At 43.0% G+C, this 20,589-nt stretch overlaps 4 protein-coding genes across 4 annotated transcripts; 2 read left to right on the forward strand and 2 right to left on the reverse strand.

Annotated features, from left to right (window-relative positions):
* Nucleotides 1-264: 264 nt before the first annotated feature.
* Nucleotides 265-4,298, reverse strand: LOC133011178 (kelch-like protein 23). Its single transcript, XM_061078884.1, has 4 exons — nucleotides 3,332-4,298; nucleotides 2,705-3,116; nucleotides 2,309-2,614; nucleotides 265-307 (listed from the first exon to the last, which is right to left on the reverse strand). The coding sequence occupies exons 1-4, from the start codon at nucleotides 4,296-4,298 to the stop codon at nucleotides 265-267; spliced, it is 1,728 nt and encodes a 575-aa protein (XP_060934867.1).
* A 1,541-nt stretch (nucleotides 4,299-5,839) lies between these two features.
* On the forward strand, nucleotides 5,840-8,024 carry lsm7 (LSM7 homolog, U6 small nuclear RNA and mRNA degradation associated). The gene is made up of 4 exons (XM_061078188.1): nucleotides 5,840-5,902; nucleotides 6,139-6,229; nucleotides 6,369-6,440; nucleotides 7,580-8,024. Exons 1-4 carry the CDS (start codon nucleotides 5,897-5,899, stop codon nucleotides 7,720-7,722), a joined length of 312 nt encoding a protein of 103 aa, XP_060934171.1. The 5' UTR covers nucleotides 5,840-5,896; the 3' UTR covers nucleotides 7,723-8,024.
* Nucleotides 8,025-10,175: 2,151 nt separating this feature from the next.
* On the forward strand, nucleotides 10,176-17,135 carry tmprss9 (transmembrane serine protease 9). The gene is made up of 15 exons (XM_061078803.1): nucleotides 10,176-10,287; nucleotides 10,514-10,641; nucleotides 10,729-10,796; nucleotides 10,887-11,062; nucleotides 11,181-11,225; nucleotides 11,679-11,792; nucleotides 11,963-12,128; nucleotides 12,284-12,558; nucleotides 12,762-12,904; nucleotides 14,488-14,748; nucleotides 14,874-15,012; nucleotides 15,090-15,258; nucleotides 15,394-15,659; nucleotides 16,204-16,340; nucleotides 16,974-17,135. The coding sequence occupies exons 1-15, from the start codon at nucleotides 10,176-10,178 to the stop codon at nucleotides 17,133-17,135; spliced, it is 2,361 nt and encodes a 786-aa protein (XP_060934786.1).
* A 1,156-nt stretch (nucleotides 17,136-18,291) lies between these two features.
* Nucleotides 18,292-20,267, reverse strand: timm13 (translocase of inner mitochondrial membrane 13 homolog (yeast)). The gene is made up of 3 exons (XM_061077934.1): nucleotides 20,059-20,267; nucleotides 19,708-19,776; nucleotides 18,292-18,953 (listed from the first exon to the last, which is right to left on the reverse strand). Exons 1-3 carry the CDS (start codon nucleotides 20,176-20,178, stop codon nucleotides 18,855-18,857), a joined length of 288 nt encoding a protein of 95 aa, XP_060933917.1. The 5' UTR covers nucleotides 20,179-20,267; the 3' UTR covers nucleotides 18,292-18,854.
* Between the last annotated feature and the right edge of the window lie 322 nt (nucleotides 20,268-20,589).

Below are 20,589 nucleotides of genomic sequence, written 5' to 3' on the forward strand. Positions count from 1 at the left end.
GCGACGGCACTCCCCCATGTGTCAAAATGATGCCTTTGGGAATAAAAGTACTTAAATCAGGTGTATGTGTGAGTGTGTGTGTGTGTGTGTGTGTGTGTGTGTGTGTGTGTGTGTGTGTGTGTGCGCACGTGTGTGTGTGTGGCACCATGAATTCTCAAAGATGCCTTGGCTGCTGTTTTTACACTGTTCTGTGACGAGCACTCGTTATATGACGCTTTGTGTGTTGGTAGGATTGCGTTTACTGGACAAACACATGGACCAGGCCTAACTGTGACTGGTTTCAATGTTACTGAGCTGGTGGTGACACCTGGTTAAGCCATGATATATGGGCATTAGAAAGACACAATGCAAATGTTAGATATTTTAGGTGGTGAAGTTGTCTCCAAAGGTCAAATCGTTTAAGGCTCAGCTGAAGGAAAGTCTTGTTCAAATGTAAAGATTTTGTTGTTTTTAGAAAAGCTTGTTTTGATACGACTAGACAGACACTAACACTTTACTGTAAACAAGGGATTGTTTGGTTTTACTTATCCAACACACTGGAACAACGAGCTGACATCAGTCATGTTATTTAATATGTACATAATGTTGTTTGGCTCCAGGTTATCAATTCATTGCTCTGCTCGTGCACAGTTTTTCATCCACTACCAAAAACTAAACTGGTACAGGAACTTAAAGGGCTGATCCACTGAGTGACACACCTGTGATGCCACAAACATACTAATATTTATTACAGAGAGAAATATAAAGTGCATAACCAGAAAATGGGAGGAGATATGTCATTGTTCCATCTTTTGAGTTACATTTGACTGTTCTCTTATGATTGTACAAGGATGCTCTGTTTATCTGTGGAAGGTTTTAATAAATTCTAATGAAGAAATAAGCACTGGTCCCTTTATGTTATCTTGAAAATATTATTTCAGTCCATATTTGCTTTTATTGGATTATGTTTTGGGGTTCTCTGTCTGTCCCACTCTTGCACCTCAAGTATGCCTGGATAGAATTTCTTCTATTTTTTCCTCATGAAATTGTTATCATAAGAAGTATATAAAATTCTGCACAAATTTATTTCAGTGGTCAAAGGTCAAAGGTCACAGTGACATCATGTGACTGTGGGGAAATAAACATAGTAGACTGAAACTGCACGAGTTGGCGGGTGCCTACAACAAGATTGTTTTATTTATGTCACCGAAAATCACAACCTGTTACATACAAATACTACTACTACTTGCATTTGTATTATACGTAACTGCACATAGAGTTATAAGAGTATTAAATTCATGTAACCATCAGGGTTCATACACATTTTGACCAATGGATTTCCATGACTTTTCCATGACTTTTCCATGACTTTAAACCAAATTTCCATGACCGAACATTGCGTGAAATCTCGGTGTATACGCGAAAAAGTGACAAAATGTAGTATTCAAACTAACAATGAGAATTCCAAGGCATACAGTACACCTTAAATGACACAAACCAAAGTATGCCTGCTTATATTTTGAGCATATTTCTTTAAAAATGTATGAATTATTTAAAACTCAGCGTAAATGAACTAGGGATGGGCATTCGATTAAATTGTCTTAATCGATCGTCGGAAGAATTAACGATCGATTTTTCGATTAATCATTCATATTTTTATATTAAAATTCACTATTTATAGCCTATATTAAAATGCAGTGAAAATAGAAAAAACAGCGTGTTTCCTCATTGAGATCTTTATTACAAGATTAACAACTCTTGTTGCAGTTAAACAGGATCCGTTCAATGTTACACTTGTAAATAAGCGCTGCTGTCCTCCTAAGCCCCGCTGAGAGAGCAGCTAACCGCTGAGAGCTAGCTCGATCTGACGGCTCTCGACCTCTCAGTCCGGTCGTTGTAACGCCCTCACTCCCGGAACCCCTCACCCAGACCCGGGTCTGTCCGGGTTACACACCGCGTGGACTGAGGGTACGTGTGGGGACATGAAGCCGAGCAGCAGAGGCTTAGCTCCGGGCTGCTTCCTCCAGCTGCTAACAGACACGCTGTGCTGCGTTCAGGGCAACTCGGATATTCCGACCTCCTGCCACATAGCGAACATACAATAGTTTATCGATGAAAACATGTCATCAATGAAATTCTTAATGATCAATTAATCAATAGTCGAGTATTTATGCCCATCCCTAAAACGGACGACATGAAAATAAGAATATAACAAATTTCCATGACTTTTCCAAAACTTTTGGGAAATTATTTTTTTCCATGACTTTTCCAGGCCTGGAAAAACACATTTTAAAATTCCATGACTTTTCCAGGTTTTCCATGACCGTACGAACCCTGAACCATTCTCATGGTGACACACCCTCTGATAGGCACGGGGCAGGGTATGGCATCGTCTACCTCAATGCATGTGTCTATGTACGGGTCCATCAGCACCATGTTGGGAGACGCTTTGTTGATCCTCCTCTCGCTGACCAGGTATACCTGTCCGCCGACTGTGGTGCAGCCACAGAAGAACTTCCTGTCCAGAGATTCCTCCTCCAGCTCAGTCCACTCATCTGTCTCCACGTCAAAACGTAAGCTTTGGCCTCCAAAAAGATAGAGGGCACCGTTGAGCTCAGTGGCAACCAGGTCATACCTAGAAAGAGGTTAAAAATAAGGTTTATTAAGGAACAAAATGTCATAGCAAAGAAGTGAGAAGTCTTTGCTTAATTGAAAATCAACTCACCGTGGAAATGGAGAATAGGAGACCACATCCCACTGATCCTCCTTCACCACATACCTCTGAATGCCACTGTACACCTCCCCGTTTTCATCTAGGCCGCACGCCACATAGATACATGACCCCAGAGCAGCAGTGGCCGCCCTCTCCACGGCCCTGACCAATGGGCTGACCCCCTCCCAACCCTCCTCTGACCCCAGGACCAGCCTTTCCACATCAGCCACAAGCCCTTCCTCCATGCTGCCACCCAGGACGTACAGGACTGAGTCCAGCCCTACGGAGCAGTGGCTGTGCCTGGATCTCTGCAGGGCCGGAGCATCCACCCAGCGCTGGTTCCCACACTCGTACATCCTGACCCAGTCCACGCTGAACCACAGCACATCCCGGAAGTGGCCACCGGTCACAACCACATTGTCTCCTACGTAATGAGAACATCAACAAAATCAATACTTGAGGATTTCATTGTCCAGTGTGCTATGTTTGGTTATTTTGCAAAGTAAGAATAAAGGCAAACAACTGATATAACCTTGTATTTGCAGACTTTGACGATAAATACACTTTCAGCTGCTCACGTCTTAATCATTTTCATCATCATCCTCATATCCAAGATCATTCTCGTCACCCAAACTTTACCTACTGCAGCTACCGAGTACTGGGTGAGGTTCTTCCTCTGCAGAGGTGCACAGCTTTGCCATCTCCCGCTGTGAGGGTGGAACTGGTACAGAGCCTGTTGCTCCTGATCGTGAGGTCCACCCAGGACAAAGAGGGTCTCCCTGGCCCCCATCCTCCTCAATGACCTGCCCATTGACCAGGCCGCTGGGAAATGTTCATTCAGCATACCAACGAGCTTTGCTCTGGGGTCAGAGCTCTTCATTCTGGTCAGAAGTTCAGTGATAAACGGTAAAGAGAGAGACTCTGGCCTCACCAGCTCAATGAGCCCCAGAAAGTGTTCTTCACGTTTAGGGTCAAATGATGCCCAGCGGAGAGTGGCCTCCACGGCCAGATCGTCTTTATTGATGGCCAGGCCATCGCTTGCGAGAAGATCCGCTATGGTCTCCTTGGACAGCGACAGGAAGTCCTCTTCAGCGATGACAGCAGAAAAGTGTGTGAGCACCACCTGTCGTGCAGCGGCGTACAGCTGAGTGCAGCCAAGCCACCAGGCGTAAGTCATCATTTGCAAACAGTTTGTAAGGTGTAGCTCACGCTCCAGGAACTTGCAGCACAGCAGCTGGGCTCGCTCCAGCTGGAGGAAGTCTGCGGCCTGCAGGATCCCCAAAACATTGTCTCTGTCCAAAACCAGCCTGGACGTCCTGCTGTGCTCCATCAAAACCCTGAACGGCTGCAGACACACGCCTTTAATTTCCACTTTCCTCTTGTTGCTTTCTACACCGCAGCCAAAGAACAGAGCCCGGAAGTAGGGACTCTGGTGGGCCAGACGCCGGCGGCTGACATAGAAACTCTCACCTTTTACCAGTAGAGTAACATCAGGAATATCAGGACCAGGGTGCTTCACGTCTACAGATGATTCCTCCTCGTCTTCACAGAGAACTTTCCTTCTAAAGCTCTGAGGTGTGAGCTCAGTGTCGGCTCTGCAGGCCATGTCCCACCAGCCGGCCTCTCCCTTGTCCTCCTTCTGGTCCACAACACACCAGCTGCTGGTATAAATAGACTGAGTGTCCCCCTGATATAACAGGGGAAGCAGGTCAGTTTAAAAACAAATACTCACTCAAACATAAACAGGCCAACAACTTATAATTCAGCACTTGATGTTTCAATTTTTCTAAACTGAACCATTTTTTATCATCTTCTTTCTTGGTGTCTTTTTTATGTATAATAATAATAATAATATTATTATATTTACTATTATTATTATATAAACTGTTGCTGCCATTATTATTACTATATACTGCTATTATATTGGTGTAATTACTATCATATATAAATATATATTATGTTATATTATATACTATATAAACTGTACTATTTTTATATACTGTCTAACAATAACATTACCATCAGATCATCAGTACTATTACCATCATCTTGCCACTGCACCTTATCTACCTATTTATCTTGTGTTTCTGTTTTTATTCTTTCTACCTCAATATTTTTTATTTTATTCTATTGTATTGTATTTTATTGTATTCAAATATACCGGCTGCTATGACGACTTAATTTCCCTTCGGGGATGAATAAAGTAATCTTGTAGCAGATCCCCCGAAAGATGGTTGAGACTTTACTGATGTCCACGTCGTTTATTGAACCGTCCTTTTCCATGTACACATTAATACAACTTAAACAACTCAGATACACCGTAAGAAAATTGTGCCTCTTCGGAGGTTGCTAAAAACATAGATATAAACACTAGATGACTCGGCCGCGTTGCCGGCCAACGGAGACGAACGTCACCACATGGCGGCCATCTTGTATCGGGCAGCTCGCTCACCCATAACATTGTGTTGGTAGTGGTAAATAACCATAACTTGCTCAATTTTCAACCGATTTTGAAACGGTCTGGTTTGTTATAAACGTCAGAGATGTAGATATGACACTGTGTACTTATGAATAATTATGTTATTTTCTAAAAAAAATTTAGAAAATATTTAGGCAGTGTCATAACTACATCTCTGACGTTTATAACAAACCAAACAGTTTACAAATCTGTTGAAAATTTAGCAAGTAATGGTTATTTTAAAAAGTACGCACCACTACAACACATTGTTAGGGTGAGCGAGCCGCCCTCAGCAAGATGGCTGCCATGTGGTGACGTTCGACTCCATTGGCCGAGGTATCTAGCGTAATATATGTCTATGGCTAAAAACATAGCCTCTTCGGTCGCAACGCTGACGTCATCACCGGGCGGTACCATTTCAAAATAAAATCATCTAACATTTTTACAATAGAATAAAAGAGACACTTCTGGCGATATAAACAATAACACACGGTGGGTTAGTTACAAATGATTCTATGTATATTTTGCATTCATCATAAACTTTACTCTGCTTTATCTCAAGTGAAAATGTCACATTCAGAAACAATATAAACAATAACACACAGTGAGTTAGTTACAAATCTATCTATCTATCTTTTTTTTTTGAAGAGTCAACAAACCAGTGACGTCACCAGCAGGCGCTCAACGATTTGATTGGTGGAGCGTTCTCGGGGTCAAAGTTTAACTTCCGTGTCACGCAAGCTAACATGGCGGTGAGTTCGTTTTCTCTTCGCTTTCATTCAAACACTTTTTGGCCAGTTCACACACAAACACACGGAGGGTCCTCTCTCTCCGCCATGAGGGGTTTGTAGCGAGCAGGAGCTGTGACGTGGCGCTGCTCCGGCGTGGCTAGCCGACAGAAGCTAACCTCGGGGCTAGCTCAGTGTGTGTGTGCGGCTAGCTCGCGTTTGGCTCCTCCTAACGATGTCCTCCTTCTTCCACTTTGCAGGATAAAGAGAAGAAGAAGAAGGAGAGCATCTTCGACTTGTCCAAATACATCGACAAGCCGATTCGTGTCAAGTTCCAAGGGGGACGAGAGGGTAGGTGGACCAGGCTTGCTAACAGGCTAATGCTAATATGTTTGGTGGAGGTAAAAGGAGCTAAAGCTACATGGTTGAGCTTTTTAAAGTTTAGTTTGTTTGATCCTGACCGAGGCTCTCTTCATGATGTGTGTTTCAGCCAGCGGGGTCCTGAAAGGGTTCGATCCCCTGTTGAACCTGGTGCTGGACGGTACCATCGAGTACATGCGTGGTAAGTGGATATAAAATATGCTGAAAAAGATATTAGCATTTTGGTTTTGGTTAAGCTTTGCATCACGTTATCCTGAGAGTGTGTAAGCCAACCACATGGTGACGAGCATGAAATCAAATAACAAAGATAGATTCATGAATAAGAAATATTTAAAAAAAAATAGGAACCGTGTAGAAAGATGTCAACTTCAATTTGAGAGACCCACATTTTCTACAGTACAAATCTCTACCAACTTATGCAACCTAGTGTGATGATAAAGTCTGTATCATCTTTAATTTGGTTCCTCAGCCTGAACCCAGCTTTAACCCTAAACAAGTCATCGCTGCATTCCGGACTAATAGCTTCATCAGCTGTCTGAATCTTCAGACATGTACTGAATGTCTTTTCTGGAGGAGCTGTATGTGAGAACGAAAAAGGTCTGAGTCAGTTTATCCAGACATATTCTGGATCTTTTCCTCCCAGCGCCCTATAAAAATTCAGCAGAAAAAATATCTGTAAAATTCATAGCAAGCAAGTGCGTGTCTAGATGTTTCTTACACACCACAAAACACGAAACTGGAAGAGAATAACTATCTCAGTATCAATATTGTGGGATGTGGTGGCAGCGGACACGGACACAAAAACTTAAAAGACTCATGACGTTCATGACTGAGTGTTGCCATCTTCACCATCCATGGATGCTCTCCGTCCGCTGGTGGGAGTGTGCTCACCTTTGTGTGCATGCACGTGTCAGTGTGTGTGCGTGATACAAAGAGCAGAGGAGAAATCTAAATGACATGCCGTCAAGTAAATAAGATAAATAACACAAGGCCATTTAGTTTGTTTAATTAAGAAGAAAGCTATAGACCTGTTTTATAGGAAAGGTAACCTCAAATGACTTATGTTGGGATCTGGCGCCCCCTAATATAATGGTAGGGGAAACACTTCATACTATTGTCAAGACCATTACAATATTATCAGATGGTTTACTTTTAAGCCAAGTTTTGCATCAGCACAAGTGACACATTAGTAAATGTGTTTGACTGAGCAGTTGAAAGTCTGAACTAACAATTGTAATAATTGATAAATGTGAAATTACTTTAAATAATGTTCAACTTTACATGGTGTGTGATTTGTGTCCGTCCCCCTTGTGTATCCAGATCCCGACGACCAGCTGAAGCTGACAGAAGACACCAGGCAGCTGGGGCTGGTGGTCTGCAGAGGAACGTCCGTGGTGCTGATCTGTCCTCAGGACGGCATGGAGGCCATCCCCAACCCGTTCATACAGCAGCAGGACGGCTAACACCCACAGCCTGTTACCTGCTGAGTTACAGACTCACTCACATGTTTTTTTTGTTGTTTTAATTTTGTTTTAATCATTACAGTGATAATGCATACAACAAAGTAATTTTCTGTTGTTAAAACCATAAGTTGATCAGGTGAGGACACTTTCTGTCGGTGTTGTGTATATGTTCAAAAGATTTGAGTTGTAAAGAGCCTTCATGTTTGTGAGGTGTTGACAAGACTGTTTTTCTTTTTATCCAGGATGAGTTAACTTTTTACTATTCTTTGTTGTTTTTGATAAGAAAATAAAATGAAAAAATACGTTGGGTCTTGTAAATTTTGTTCGTGTTTGCTCTTGTACATTTTGTATGGCTAGAGAAATAAAGGCTGAAATCTCACCTCATTCTTATGAAACATTCAGTTTTTCACAATTTGATTTCCAGAGAGGAAGCTTAAATAAATAAATTTTAAAAAATAGTGCTGTTTCCTATTTCAATATCCTGCCACAACATCTGAACACGCCCATGATAATATAGGTGTCCTTGCTGCACATCTCCAGCATATTAAAAAGGATGTAGATACCAGGAAAATAGATATCATCTTATGTTGAACTAAATAATCCTCATTGTACAGCAAAAAGTAAAGGAATCTATCCTACTGGACTGATAGTGTTAGAGGGGAAATTCAGAATTTCTTTATCTTTAAGAGTGTTTAGAAGAATAACGTGTGTGTCTGAGAGTGTGAGAGAGAGGGAGAAGATAAGCCATTCAAGCCTGTGTGCACACCGACAAAGAGACATTTGTGGTATTAACTGCTTTGGGGGGAGGTGTTTTAAGCAGGGTGGAGAAATATTGTAAGCAAACTGATTTAGTGCTGTGTCTTTAGGGGAGTTGTCAGGAGATTTACTTGTGTTTGCTGTTGTATACAGCATGTACACATATGCAAATGCAGTTTGGTTAAAGTTGCATGTTAATAATTTGAAATGAGAGGCTGCCTCTAAAACATTGATCAGAGTATAACTATTATTAGAGTATTTTTCTGAGGGAAAGTTGCCTTCATGCTGTGCAGGGCTCCAGATTTGACTTACTGGCAGAAATGTGAGTAAAAGGACTCTTTTTTTTTTAACGGTGTTGTGAGCTTGAAGTAAAAAGGTTGGATTCCAGGAGGCTTCGCTCCTCCTCTGCTGCTCAGTCACTGTGTCAATGGAGCAAAGCTACACAGAGACCACTGAGCTCCACTCAGAGATTAACACTGTTCCCCAGTGTTTTCCAACATAACTTTGTTGGGTAAACACATATCTGGCGTTGGCTGTTTACCAGGAGATACGATGGAAGCTCTGAGGTGACAGTGGAGATGCCTGTGCACACCGAGGTGTAACCAGGAGGATCAACCCCGATGGGTGGAGGGTCGTCCGGGGATTTCTGAGGCCGAGTCGACCTCCTCAAGCAAACTGAGGAAGGCGAGTTACCTGCGGGACGCGCACGACACGCCCCTCCCGGACAGGTGGGACAAATAGCGGACGTCTCTCTTCTCTGTCCCTCGTCTCCCTCCATCCATGCATGTGTTCCTGTGTGGATGCTCTGCGCTGAGGACCGCGGTACATGGTGAGAGTCAGTGTGCAGAGGAAGGAGAAAAGGAAGAGGTGAGTGGGTTTGGTGCAGAACATAAAGCCTGTATTGTTGAATGTGCCCCAGTGAGACGCACCGTGCGCACTGAGGTGTCCTCAACACAGGAGTCAATACATTTCAAGCTCGTTATCCTTAGATTGAATGTCACCTGGTTCTTGTGTGTCTGTTTTGTGTCGTGTCGTGTGATCTTTCTCCGCATCTGATTTGCAACATGGCCACCATGGTCTCTTTTACGCGCAGCCAGAAGCACTGCGCTCTCTCCACTCTTCTCGCATTTTGAAGTTGAAAACACTTTGATCAGGTGCATGTTTTGTTTTAGATATTGCACAGACGAATGGATTTACCTTTAAACAATGTTTCTCCACAGTTTGCTACAATTTGATTGTTTGATTTCACAAATCTCATAATACTAATTTCTTTGAGTAGGAACGCATACCCATTCGCCTATTGTAGAATATTGTTAGAGCAAAGTCATATATATATATATATATATAAAACTTATATACTAAGTTGATATACGAAGGGCTGAGAAAAAAGTATGTAGTATTAATATTCATCAGTGTTCAGAGGATGATAGACTCACAAGTCTGTCAATGTTTCTTAATAAGATGAACAAAATTCGTCATGAAGGATACTTTTTTCCTAGTTTAATTGTGATGTTAATTGTTATTATGTACACTTTCTTAAAAATATGAGCATTTCTTACAAATGTTATATTATAGTGACAAACTCAGTCTATCGTTGTCGTGTTCTTCCTCTCAGGCCTGGATCGTTTTGTTTGTCAGCCGTGATGATGCTGGAGTCAGTGGAATGTGAGCTGTGAGATAGGTGCTGTGAAGCCAACATGGAGGGCAAGAGGGATGGAGGAGGAGGAGGACCGTGGTCCTGCAGGAGCAGCCTTATAGCATTGCTCCTCTTCTTCCTCACCATCGGAGTCGGTGTAGGCCTGTTGATCGGTGAGTTCACCAACAGTACTGTCTGATTCACCTTGTAATCACAGACTCTATACTTTCAATTTGTAAGACGGGATATTTTATGAATAATTCAGACGACTCTGTTAAACCCCAATCCACCGTTTTTAAAATGATCAGATATTTTCTACTAAACTTCATGAGACATGCAGGCTCAGATTACAGGAGCCACCATTAGCTGCTTACCACTTCTCCTGTGTGTTGTTACCAGCGTACCTGGTGCAGGAGGAGCATTCTTTCATGGATACAGTGGAGCTGAAGGGTCTGAAGTATGATGCCGCTTTACAGGAGGGGGACTCTAGTTACTCTTTAGTGCTGTCCTCAGTTTTAAAGTCCAAGGTTAGTTCTGCCTGTCACATGAGTGAGGGGGTGGGGGTCAATATTTCCTTCAAACTGTGCTAAACTGCTTATTTCAATTTCTTTCAGATTGACAATGTCTACGCTGCCTCATCAACCTCACATCACTATGTTGGTTGTAATATTGTTGCCTATGGGTAAGTGAGAGCTAAACTAAAGCAGACTCCAAATGACAAAGAGGCTATATGACATTAATCTAACACTGTGTTTTTGCTCTTCCCTCCCAGTAACAGTAATGGTGACGTGATGGTGACACTGAGATTGGTGTTCAGGGTCTCCAAGGTGCAGCAGTATTCAGATCATTTCATTCAGGACTTGCTGAGAGCTGGACTCAGCTCAGCCATGCACGGGAAGCCGCTAGAGGTGCCAGAATTTGGAGCGATCAACGCTATCATCTTACTGGGTAGTAAAACTACAGTGGTCAGCTGACTGTGTGTGGCGGTGTGGACTGGAAGTGACTAATATTGACTTCAGGCCTTCAAAGTCTTTATTTTATCTAATATGTTACTCTCTCCTTCTAGGTGCCAGTGGAAAGTCATTTTATGCTATTGGAGATGAGCTGCTAGGTGAGTTAAACCACATGAAATAGACATGTTAATATCTAGAAGATGTTTTGGGTCTTTTAATTTAACTGTTTATTATTAGGAATAAATTGAATTGTAAGTCATCCATTTTCTGTCTAAAAACCTTATCATCGAATTTTCATGAGCAAAGAAAAACAGCCTTGTTTTCTAAGTTTTGCAACATTTATATTCAGCTTAGCTGTTAAGACCTGTTACTGCCTCAACCTACTAAGTGGTTGCTGCTTCTAGCGTACACATCGCATTGATTGCTGAGGACGTGCACAAGATACACACCAAACGGATGCAGGATACACAAAACAGCCATTTTGAGTATGCGTAGGTAGCAGCAAATATATTCAGACCCTAAGGAGTTAGTCATTTCAAACAGATCTGGGATCTCCTCTTTAAAGATGGTTCTTCTGTTGATATTGTCACGTTTTCTTGTGGGTTCTCCAGCCCGGTGTCCTGACAACACTTTCACTTGTGACAACGGAGAATGTGTCACCAAATTAAATCCAGAGTGTGACTTCATCCCTGACTGTGCAGATGGATCTGATGAAGCTCGTTGTGGTGAGTGACACGGAAAGAACAGGCATGTTACTACAATCTCCAGCAGAGTATAATGGTACTGCCTGCTCATAATTTAGGTTTATTACGTACTAAATACTTGTTGAAATATCAAAAATACAAAACTTTGTTCGGTCCTTTTTACACGGACATGGTTGAACTTCCCTCCTCAGCCTGCGGAACACGTCCTGCCATGGGGAGTCGGGTGGTTGGCGGGGAGGATGCTCGACAAGGCGAGTTGCCCTGGCAGGTCAGTCTACGCTTCCATGGACACCACACGTGTGGAGCCTCCATCATCAGTGAACGCTGGCTGGTCAGTGCAGCCCACTGCTTCGAGAGGTACGCATCCATCATCCTCTCTCACTGAGGAGACATTTGTCAATCTATTTAGTGGTGGTGTAAGAGCAGCAATGAAATATTAACGGATAAAAGACCCTGGTGACTTTAATGTATGTTATGAAGTGGTTTGTCCTCTCTTTCTTTTCTGTTTTAAGGGACACTGACCCCAGTGAGTGGACGGCCCTGGTCGGAGCCAGACTGGTGAGCGGTGAGGAGTCGGAGACCAGGACGATCAACATCAAATCACTGATTGTGTCTCCGGACTACAACCCCATGACCACTGACAATGATGTCACGGTGCTGGAGCTGGAGACCCCCCTCACCTTCAGCTCCTACATCCAGCCAGTCTGCCTGCCCTCGCCCTCACACGTCTTCGCTCCAGGCCAGACCTGCATGGTGTCGGGCTGGGGGGCGTTGCACCAGTATAACCGTAAGGGTCTGCACGGAGGCGTACACCTCAGCACAACACAAACACAACATCAGGGCAAGAATATGTTGTGAAAATGAATTATTGGACATATTTAAGTCGAACAGAGACAGTCATCATCATTATACCGGATATATCCCGTATGTGAAATATGATCATCGTGAGTAAAGAGAAATTCAGTTGTTCTGCCTATTGCTCTCCTTTAGCCGCGGTGCCTTCTACACTGCAGAGGGCTGTGGTGAAAATCATCGACTCCAAGGTGTGCAACAAGTCGTCCGTGTACAGAGGAGCTGTTACTCACGACATGATGTGTGCCGGATTCCTGCAGGGCAAGGTGGACTCATGTCAGGTCAGTGCTGTTTCTGCAGTTCACATAAGTTTAGCTACAATAGCATCAGCGATCAACTTACATGGTCTTACTATACTGTCTTGTCTTGGGGCAGACTTTTGTCTTTCATTTTCTATTTTGAATCTAATGGAAACCTGTATGTTTACTCTACTCGTGCCTTAAAAGATTGGCCTCTAGGTTGTTTTTGTTACGTGCATCTCAACAAAATGCAGTGGTGGAATGTAACGAAGTATTTTTACTTCGTTACTGTACTTAAGTAAATTTTTACGTATCTGTACTTTACTTAAAGAAAAATAATAGTGCATACTTTTTACTTTTACTCCGTTACATTTTGCAGCTATTATCTATACTTTTACTCCGCTACATTTCTACAATATGTGTGGTTACTCGTTACATTTTATGAACACAGTTTTGCCAAAATGTTGCTGTGACGGAGCGGCTTCGCCAGCGCTCCACACACGCACACAGTCACACACGCGCACACTCAGCCACACACACACGCCAAGAAACATTTCCACTCTTCCTGTTAAAGTTCGTAGTTGATCACTATCTAACCATCAGCTACTCTGTTTAGCGCTGGGCCGACGGAGGGTGCACACTCGTCAGCTCCGCATCTGGGTGACACACACACATACGCATTTGGGTGACACACACACACACACACACACACACACACACACACACGCACACACACACACACACACACACACACACACACACACATACGCACACACACACACACACAGTGGCCGGTAAGCAGCCGTCCGTAACACTCCGTGAAGAAGGAGGAGGAGACGTTTCTTTAGATTTAACGCCGCCACTTTATTTATTGACTGTCCACCGGAGCAACACTCTCATCACCACTAGGTGCTCGTTCACTTCTCGTATTCACACACTTCTTGCGCAAGAAGTGTGTGAATACGATACCCAGGTGCACAGCGTCACTCACTGGACCCGTTCCTTAAAGGGGCAGGCCATACCTGCAAATGTTGTTGCTTATAATTATTACTAGTAGTGACATCTGTAGAGGCATGAGTATTACCAGTAGCTATATCTGCATTCTTTATCAAAATGGCACAGCCTAGACATTGAGAGACATCCCATTGCGTGAGTACTTTTACTTTTAATACGTAAAGTAAATTTAAAAGTAAGTACTTTTTACTTTTACTTAAGTAGGATTGTTGATGTAGTACTTTTACCTTTACTTAAGTATATATTTTCCTGGGTACTTGTACTTTTACTTAAGTACTAAACTTCAGTACTTCCTCCACCACTGACCAAATTATGGGTGTTGTTACTATGAGGAGGACAAAGTGTGACAGTCTTTCACAGTGAAGGCCTTGTCCCAACCTTTCAATACACCTTGATCAACTAAATTAATCTGGATTTAATTAATCGCACAGTAACTATTTATGTCTGATATCGATTTGGTTCACTACATGTATCAATGTCATACTCACTTCTTTTTCATTTGAGCATCATAGAATAGAATGAACAACTTTCTTCAGAAGATGACAAAATGACAGCTCAAATGTGCTGAATTATCACCTCTTGCATCGGAATGTCTTGTGTTTTCCCTGCAGGGGGACTCTGGGGGGCCTCTGGTGTGTGAGGGGGCTCCGGGCAGGTTCTTCCTGGCTGGGGTGGTGAGCTGGGGTGTGGGCTGTGCCCAGGTCAACAGGCCTGGGGTTTATTCCCGGGTAACCAGGCTCCGCAACTGGATTTTAAGCCACACAGACCCCAGCCTGGTCCGTTATACCTCCCCAACTGTTCCCACTGTGCCAGTAACTGTGAAAGGACAGAGCGCTAATAATCCATCAGCACCAGTGACAACAGCCACGGAGGTGTTGTCTCCACTGATATCATCTGGTAATATCATACTGAAAGAAACTACTTGTTAAAAAATGAATTAAGCTACTTATGAATACCATGTCCCAAATTTGAAAGTCTGTTAAATCTAATAGCCAAGCTTTCTTTTCCATCATGTCTTCCAGTGTCAAACTGCAGTGGAAACTTCCGGTGTAGCGCCACCTCCTGCATCAACAAGGTAAACCCAGAGTGTGATGGAGTCACCGACTGTCCCAACCAGGCAGACGAGAGAAACTGTGGTATGTTTACATCAAATGCATTAAGAAGGCTACACGTGTAATTAAAAGGAAATGCTTCAGGGGTGTTTCTGTTTCAGTCTGTGGTGTGCGTCCTGCATTGGGCTCCCAAAGGATTGTGGGTGGAGTGACAGCTCGAAGAGGGGAGTGGCCTTGGATAGGTAGTCTTCAGTACCAGAGGCTTCACCGCTGTGGCGCCACACTCATTCAGAGTAAATGGATACTGACTGCAGCACACTGCCTCAAAAGGTACTCAAAACCATGACTTTATAATCTTACTGCAACACTGAAAATAACATAACCCACTTAATAAAAACAAACTGGATGATAGAAAATGAACTGTTCAAGTTAACTTAAAACCATTTATTAAATTTATATCAACAGTGACCCTAGTCCCAGTAACTGGGCTGTTAGCCTGGGATCTGTGCTGCGCTCTGGGATAGGAGCCCTGGTCATTCCCATCCAGAGGGTCATCATTCATCCAGATTTCAATGGCACCAACATGGATTATGACCTGGCTCTGTTGGAGCTGGCGGTGCCGGCCCCTGTGTCCTACACCATCCAGTCCGTCTGTCTCCCCTCACCAGTGCACCTCTTCCTGGCCGATGCAGAGTGTTACATCACAGGCTGGGGATCCATGAGGGAAGGAGGTAAGAGATGAAGACTGGCACAAGACGCAGTTATCCAGAAAGCATCAAACAACTCCTTAGTGTCATTAACAAACCTTATTTGAAACCATTGTTTAGGTGGAATTTTAAACAAGGTCTTCAAAAAATTTCAGTTAAAAAACCTAAAGTCTGTGTTAGAGGAAGCTCCTCTCCTCCACACAAAACACAGCTCCTGAAGCTCCTGAAGCTCCTGAAGCTCCTGAAACACTGTGTTATTAGTCCGACGGATTCTTCTGCGTCATTGTGATGTCACAACGCCCCACATTTGCATAATGCTGGCGTTGCAGCTAGTCTGGCATATTAGCACAATAGCCCATAGCATGGGAAAAGTATTTTTTTCTGAACATCAGAGGAAGTCAAGTACTAACCCGAAATAAAATGATGAACCTGAATATGAGCGTAACTCCTGTAATCAGTATCCCTGATAGGACCAAAAGCTTACACTTTGTTATGACTCTTACGACCTGAAATGTTATGAACATGTAAAAGTCACTTGCATTATTATCTTTTCATTACCTCTCACCAGGTTCATTGACCAACCTGCTGCAGAAAGCTGCAGTGAAAATCATCGAGCAGGCGGACTGCCAGCAGTCGTACGGAAACGTGTTGACTCCGAACATGATGTGCGCTGGTTACATGGAGGGAGGCAGGGACACCTGCTTGGTAAGAAGCTGTACATTCGATTTGGGACAAAAATAACTTTGACTCAACCTGGACTTGGGCCAGACTCCGGGCTGGTACAGCCTCTGTCTGTATTATCAGAGTGGTAAGATTGGGGACCAAGATTGTGCTGAGTGCTGAGGGCTCTGGGAAACAGGGCCACGGCTCAGATAGATCTTTTCACAGTGGATGGTTAGCCAGGTTGCCTTTTAGTCTTTAGAACTTTTTAGAACTTTGCACAAAACAGTACAACCACATGAATAAATATGTTATAATTATGGTTCAGAGTTGAACTTGCTGTTTCCGGAACATTGAAGCACACGTCAGAGATGCTCGTCTGATGGGAGAGAGTAGACTTTTATTTCCTAAAAATACAGACCCCCCCCCCCCCCACTTACCTGCTCCCTCTCTGTAATCTTCTTATGTAAGGAGAACCACATGCATTCCTGTCTCGGTCAGAGCACCTGGCATCTCAGCAGCCATCCAAGTGACATTCTCTCAGTACCTGCTTCGTCTCGCATTCTCTCTCTTTTCACTCCTTAATCAACTGTTTTTATTCTAATGCAAACATAAGAGCACTGAAGTAAATTTCATTTCTTACAAAATAATAACTGATTTCCCTTTGCCATCATTCAGGGAGACTCTGGAGGGCCCCTGACCTGTCGTAAGCCCTCTGGCCAGTGGTTTATTGCTGGAGTGACCAGCTGGGGACATGGATGTGGGCGAATAGGTTTTCCAGGGGTTTACACTAGAGTGACATCAGTCAGGAAATGGATATCAACATACATGCCTTTCTGAAGAGGTGTAAAAAGCAGCTGTACCAGCAAAGAGATGACAAACCATGTGGACACATCCTCTCCAGAACATTGTACTGTACAAGGACCCAAGTCATCCTGAAAGCCACACACATATACTCAGTTACCACAGCATTGACCCGTCCGATCGACAGGTCAGAGTTGCTGTTGTAACGCTTTGCAGTCATCTGTCATCTCATATGCTGAAGAAATGAGAATCCTGAACTGTTGCTTACAGACAAATGCTAGAAATAAGCGTGACTGTAAGTATTTATTTCAGTTATTTATTTTCCTGAACTTTAACTGTATGATCTGGGTTTTATTTTTAATTTTGTGTGGGGTTCATAATATATGTGGTTCATCTATGGGTATATTTTCTTGTCTTTTTTGTATGTGTTCTCTGTTCCAATGCTATAGTAGCTATTGATATGTGGGTTTATCTGGGGGAAATAGATCTGTATGGCATTGTATTCAGATTTAAAGGAACTAACCTTTACACTTTTTAAAAAATTTTAGTCAACATGGTGCTTTTTCATTGATCGTCTTGATAAGAAACACAAGAGAATAACCTGTTCAAGAAGCTTTATTCTTATGGAAATTATTGAATTTGCTTCAGTCACACTTCAGATGGTTTTCTGGTTCTTACTTTCCTAGCCAAACCTAGCAGGGTAGAGAAGAAAAAAAGGATTCTGGTTCTCAGACATTTCATGAACTGTGCACCCAATGGGAAAGGTTCAGTACCCCACCTCCAGCAAGGCAGACCCTGCTCAAACAAGCCCACTACTGTGGAGGGCAGCATATAGAGTGACAACTCAAAAACAGGTCAGACAAAACAGTTTTGTTCTCCAGGCGTACTCGAGCACTGATATCTGACAGAGTGAGGCTTGTGAATGTCAAGTTCATGGTTGTGAGAACACCAAGTGGCTCAATTCTTCCTGCTGATTTTAAGTTGGTTTTTCAGAGTAAGAGCATGTTATGGAAAGACCTCAAAAGGGATCCAGTGTGCCTCTCATTCTCTCTCTGATCAGAACCTCAATGACAAACTGCTGACAGTGTTTTAAGGAGAAACTGTTGTTGTGACTGAGTCCTGTTTACAATTATCATCATCATGTGTCCTAATGATACAGGCTGTTGAAAACAAGAAAAATTCAACCTCAGCCTGAATGTGTGACGTGTTTTTATTGAAGCCCAAGTGTTGCACTGTTATAAATATGCCAAACAACAAAGGCAGTTGAATTATTTAACTGCCACATTTCAACTTCATACTTTTAAATTGCTTATCCCATTCATGAGCATTGCTGGCCAGAGCATATCCCAGCATGCACTGTGCAATAGGTTGAGTACAACCTGCACAGGACACCGAGCTGACATGTAAAGACAAACACATTCAAACTCATGCTCACTAGAAAGTCAGAGATTCTGATTCACTCGTCCACACTGCAGCTTTGACCAGTGCACGTTTGCTTTTGAACCAGAAGATTTATTAGTTATAACATAAAAACGTAATGAAACAAACGTTGATCTTGAACTGTTCCTCAAGGCAAAATGAAAACGTCCAGAGAGATGTTGTTATGGCTAGAGTCCGCAGGCTGTCCCTGCCTGTCTGTGAGGTATGATGACCGATAGTGTAGATGTGCTGCTGCCATGACACACACATGTGCACTGTGCTCCTCCACACTGTAAAGCAGCAGTCTGAGGAAGGGAAGGGTGAAGAGAGGGATGTTCACATGCGAGCTCTTTCTTTCTGTAATCTGGAGTTGTATGTTCGGGACACAGTGTTCCAGGCATCCATATACCGGTCCATACACATGGCAATACATTTCTGTAAGGACAAGAACAGTGAGGTTAAGGGAGGATCAGACTGCAAAATGTTCAGTGAGGGATCTTTTCAAAACGTATGTTACAAAGGCAGCAAAAAACTGAGCGGTCATTTAACATCTGGTGTAAAAGAAACAGGTAAAATACATTATTGTAAATAACAAGTGTTTGGTAAAATGCTCAGTAAAATAAATAAAAGAAAGACCATCTTTTTTTGCTTAATCTGTCATGTTAACAAGATTATGCAAAAACTACTAAAACGATTTTCTTGAAACTTGGTGGGAGGACAGGTTTATTTTCTATTTTTTTAAGAACGTATGACAAGATAGTGAATATCAATTGACGTCTTCTGCACTAATTTTAGGATACGTTCCGACCCGCAGATGTTATGGATGTATTTTCAGTTGTGTACCTTTGTTTCATCTGGTGTTTCGGCCTGTTAATCGCAAGACACCCTCTGCTAAGGCCAGCCCACCACAGACTAATCTAACCTGAGTTTAGGTCCCTAACGTCTTCGGTCCCTGTTGAAGTATTTAGACTACTGATTAAATAATGTTAGATAAATGTGCCATTTCAAATATACAGAAAACCCCCACTAAAAATACCAAGAACCTATTGACTCTTCACATTTGACAGGCTTGAGCCCGTGAATTTAGCTTAGGTTTAAATGACTAGTATACCTGAATGATTATGAAAGCTTTGTACAGTTTCATGTTTCATTATCTGCAAGTAAACAGCTTGAGGCCCAACACACATACCTGCTCAGAGTTGTCCAGTGAGCTCCCAGGTTTCCCTATACACTTCTTGAAGCATTTGTCTGTCATTCTCTGAAACACGAAGAGAGATGTTACTTTGGTGTGTGCTCGATCTAATACAGACAGCTGTGAAAACCCCATGAGGCTATGGGAATACAACTGGGTGAAAGGTAGATGTGGTTAAAGAGTCAAAGTTTGAGTTGACAACATTTAGCTCCTGAGGTTTCATATATGAATGTGATCTTCTCCCAGGATTAAACAGCTTCTCATTAAGCCCATATTAAAACCCTAATGCAGCCTCTTCCATGTTCTCAGCTGTAGTTTCCTGCTGTTAGCTTAGCATCGCTACTTTACCTGCAGCAGCTCCTGAGCGTTGGCCACAGCGATCTGGACCTTGACCTGCTCCATGATGGCGCCGGGGTCCACTTTGCCTCCCGAGCCGCCGGCAGCGAAGTCTGACCCGAACCCGTCCATTGCTTTCAACCGGTTCTCTTAATAAACACGTGTGTACAGGAGCTGCAGCGTGAATCCACCGCTAACATCAGTTTCCTGTGCCCTTGACGGCGGCGGAAGGCTGCCAACGCCATTTCCGCTTAGCAGTGAAGGGGGCGGGGAATCAGATTGATGGGAAATGTAGTTTTTAGTGTGTGTGTGTGGACACGGCTGTTCGGTTAAAACGCACGCATGCGCACTAGCAGGCACAAGTTTTTGTACTTCTATCTGTTGTATCTCCATCTTGTTGGGATGACACTCATTAGGGCCCGAGCACCGAATGGTGAGAGGCCCTATTGAAACTGTAAGGATTTTTATTATTTCCCTTTGGGGGAGTTTTTCAGGGTCTAGACATGCTCAAAAAGTTATGAAACTTTGCAAGAAATTCAAGAC

This window comes from Limanda limanda, chromosome 9, assembly GCF_963576545.1.
Source record: "Limanda limanda chromosome 9, fLimLim1.1, whole genome shotgun sequence".
In the NCBI taxonomy this organism is placed as follows: Eukaryota; Metazoa; Chordata; class Actinopteri; order Pleuronectiformes; family Pleuronectidae; genus Limanda; species Limanda limanda.

What these genes read in the sequence shown, in the direction of transcription:
- LOC133011178 (XM_061078884.1), bottom strand. Translation starts at nt 4,298, where the DNA reads ATGGCCTGCAGAGCCGACACTGAGCTCACACCTCAGAGCTTTAGAAGG. An exon ending in GTACTCGGTAGCTGCAGTAG is followed by an intron (nt 3,117 to 3,331) that starts GTAAAGTTTGGG and finishes CTCATTACGTAG; the next exon opens with GAGACAATGTGGTTGTGACC. An exon ending in TCCTATTCTCCATTTCCACG is followed by an intron (nt 2,615 to 2,704) that starts GTGAGTTGATTT and finishes ACCTCTTTCTAG; the next exon opens with GTATGACCTGGTTGCCACTG.
- lsm7 (XM_061078188.1), top strand. An exon ending in GTTCCAAGGGGGACGAGAGG is followed by an intron (nt 6,230 to 6,368) that starts GTAGGTGGACCA and finishes TGTGTGTTTCAG; the next exon opens with CCAGCGGGGTCCTGAAAGGG. An exon ending in TACCATCGAGTACATGCGTG is followed by an intron (nt 6,441 to 7,579) that starts GTAAGTGGATAT and finishes TTGTGTATCCAG; the next exon opens with ATCCCGACGACCAGCTGAAG.
- tmprss9 (XM_061078803.1), top strand. Translation starts at nt 10,176, where the DNA reads ATGGAGGGCAAGAGGGATGGAGGAGGAGGAGGACCGTGGTCCTGCAGG. An exon ending in TATTGGAGATGAGCTGCTAG is followed by an intron (nt 11,226 to 11,678) that starts GTGAGTTAAACC and finishes TGGGTTCTCCAG; the next exon opens with CCCGGTGTCCTGACAACACT. An exon ending in GGCGTTGCACCAGTATAACC is followed by an intron (nt 12,559 to 12,761) that starts GTAAGGGTCTGC and finishes GCTCTCCTTTAG; the next exon opens with CCGCGGTGCCTTCTACACTG.
- timm13 (XM_061077934.1), bottom strand. Translation starts at nt 20,178, where the DNA reads ATGGACGGGTTCGGGTCAGACTTCGCTGCCGGCGGCTCGGGAGGCAAA. An exon ending in ACGCTCAGGAGCTGCTGCAG is followed by an intron (nt 19,777 to 20,058) that starts GTAAAGTAGCGA and finishes TTCGTGTTTCAG; the next exon opens with AGAATGACAGACAAATGCTT. An exon ending in CACTGGACAACTCTGAGCAG is followed by an intron (nt 18,954 to 19,707) that starts GTATGTGTGTTG and finishes TTGTCCTTACAG; the next exon opens with AAATGTATTGCCATGTGTAT.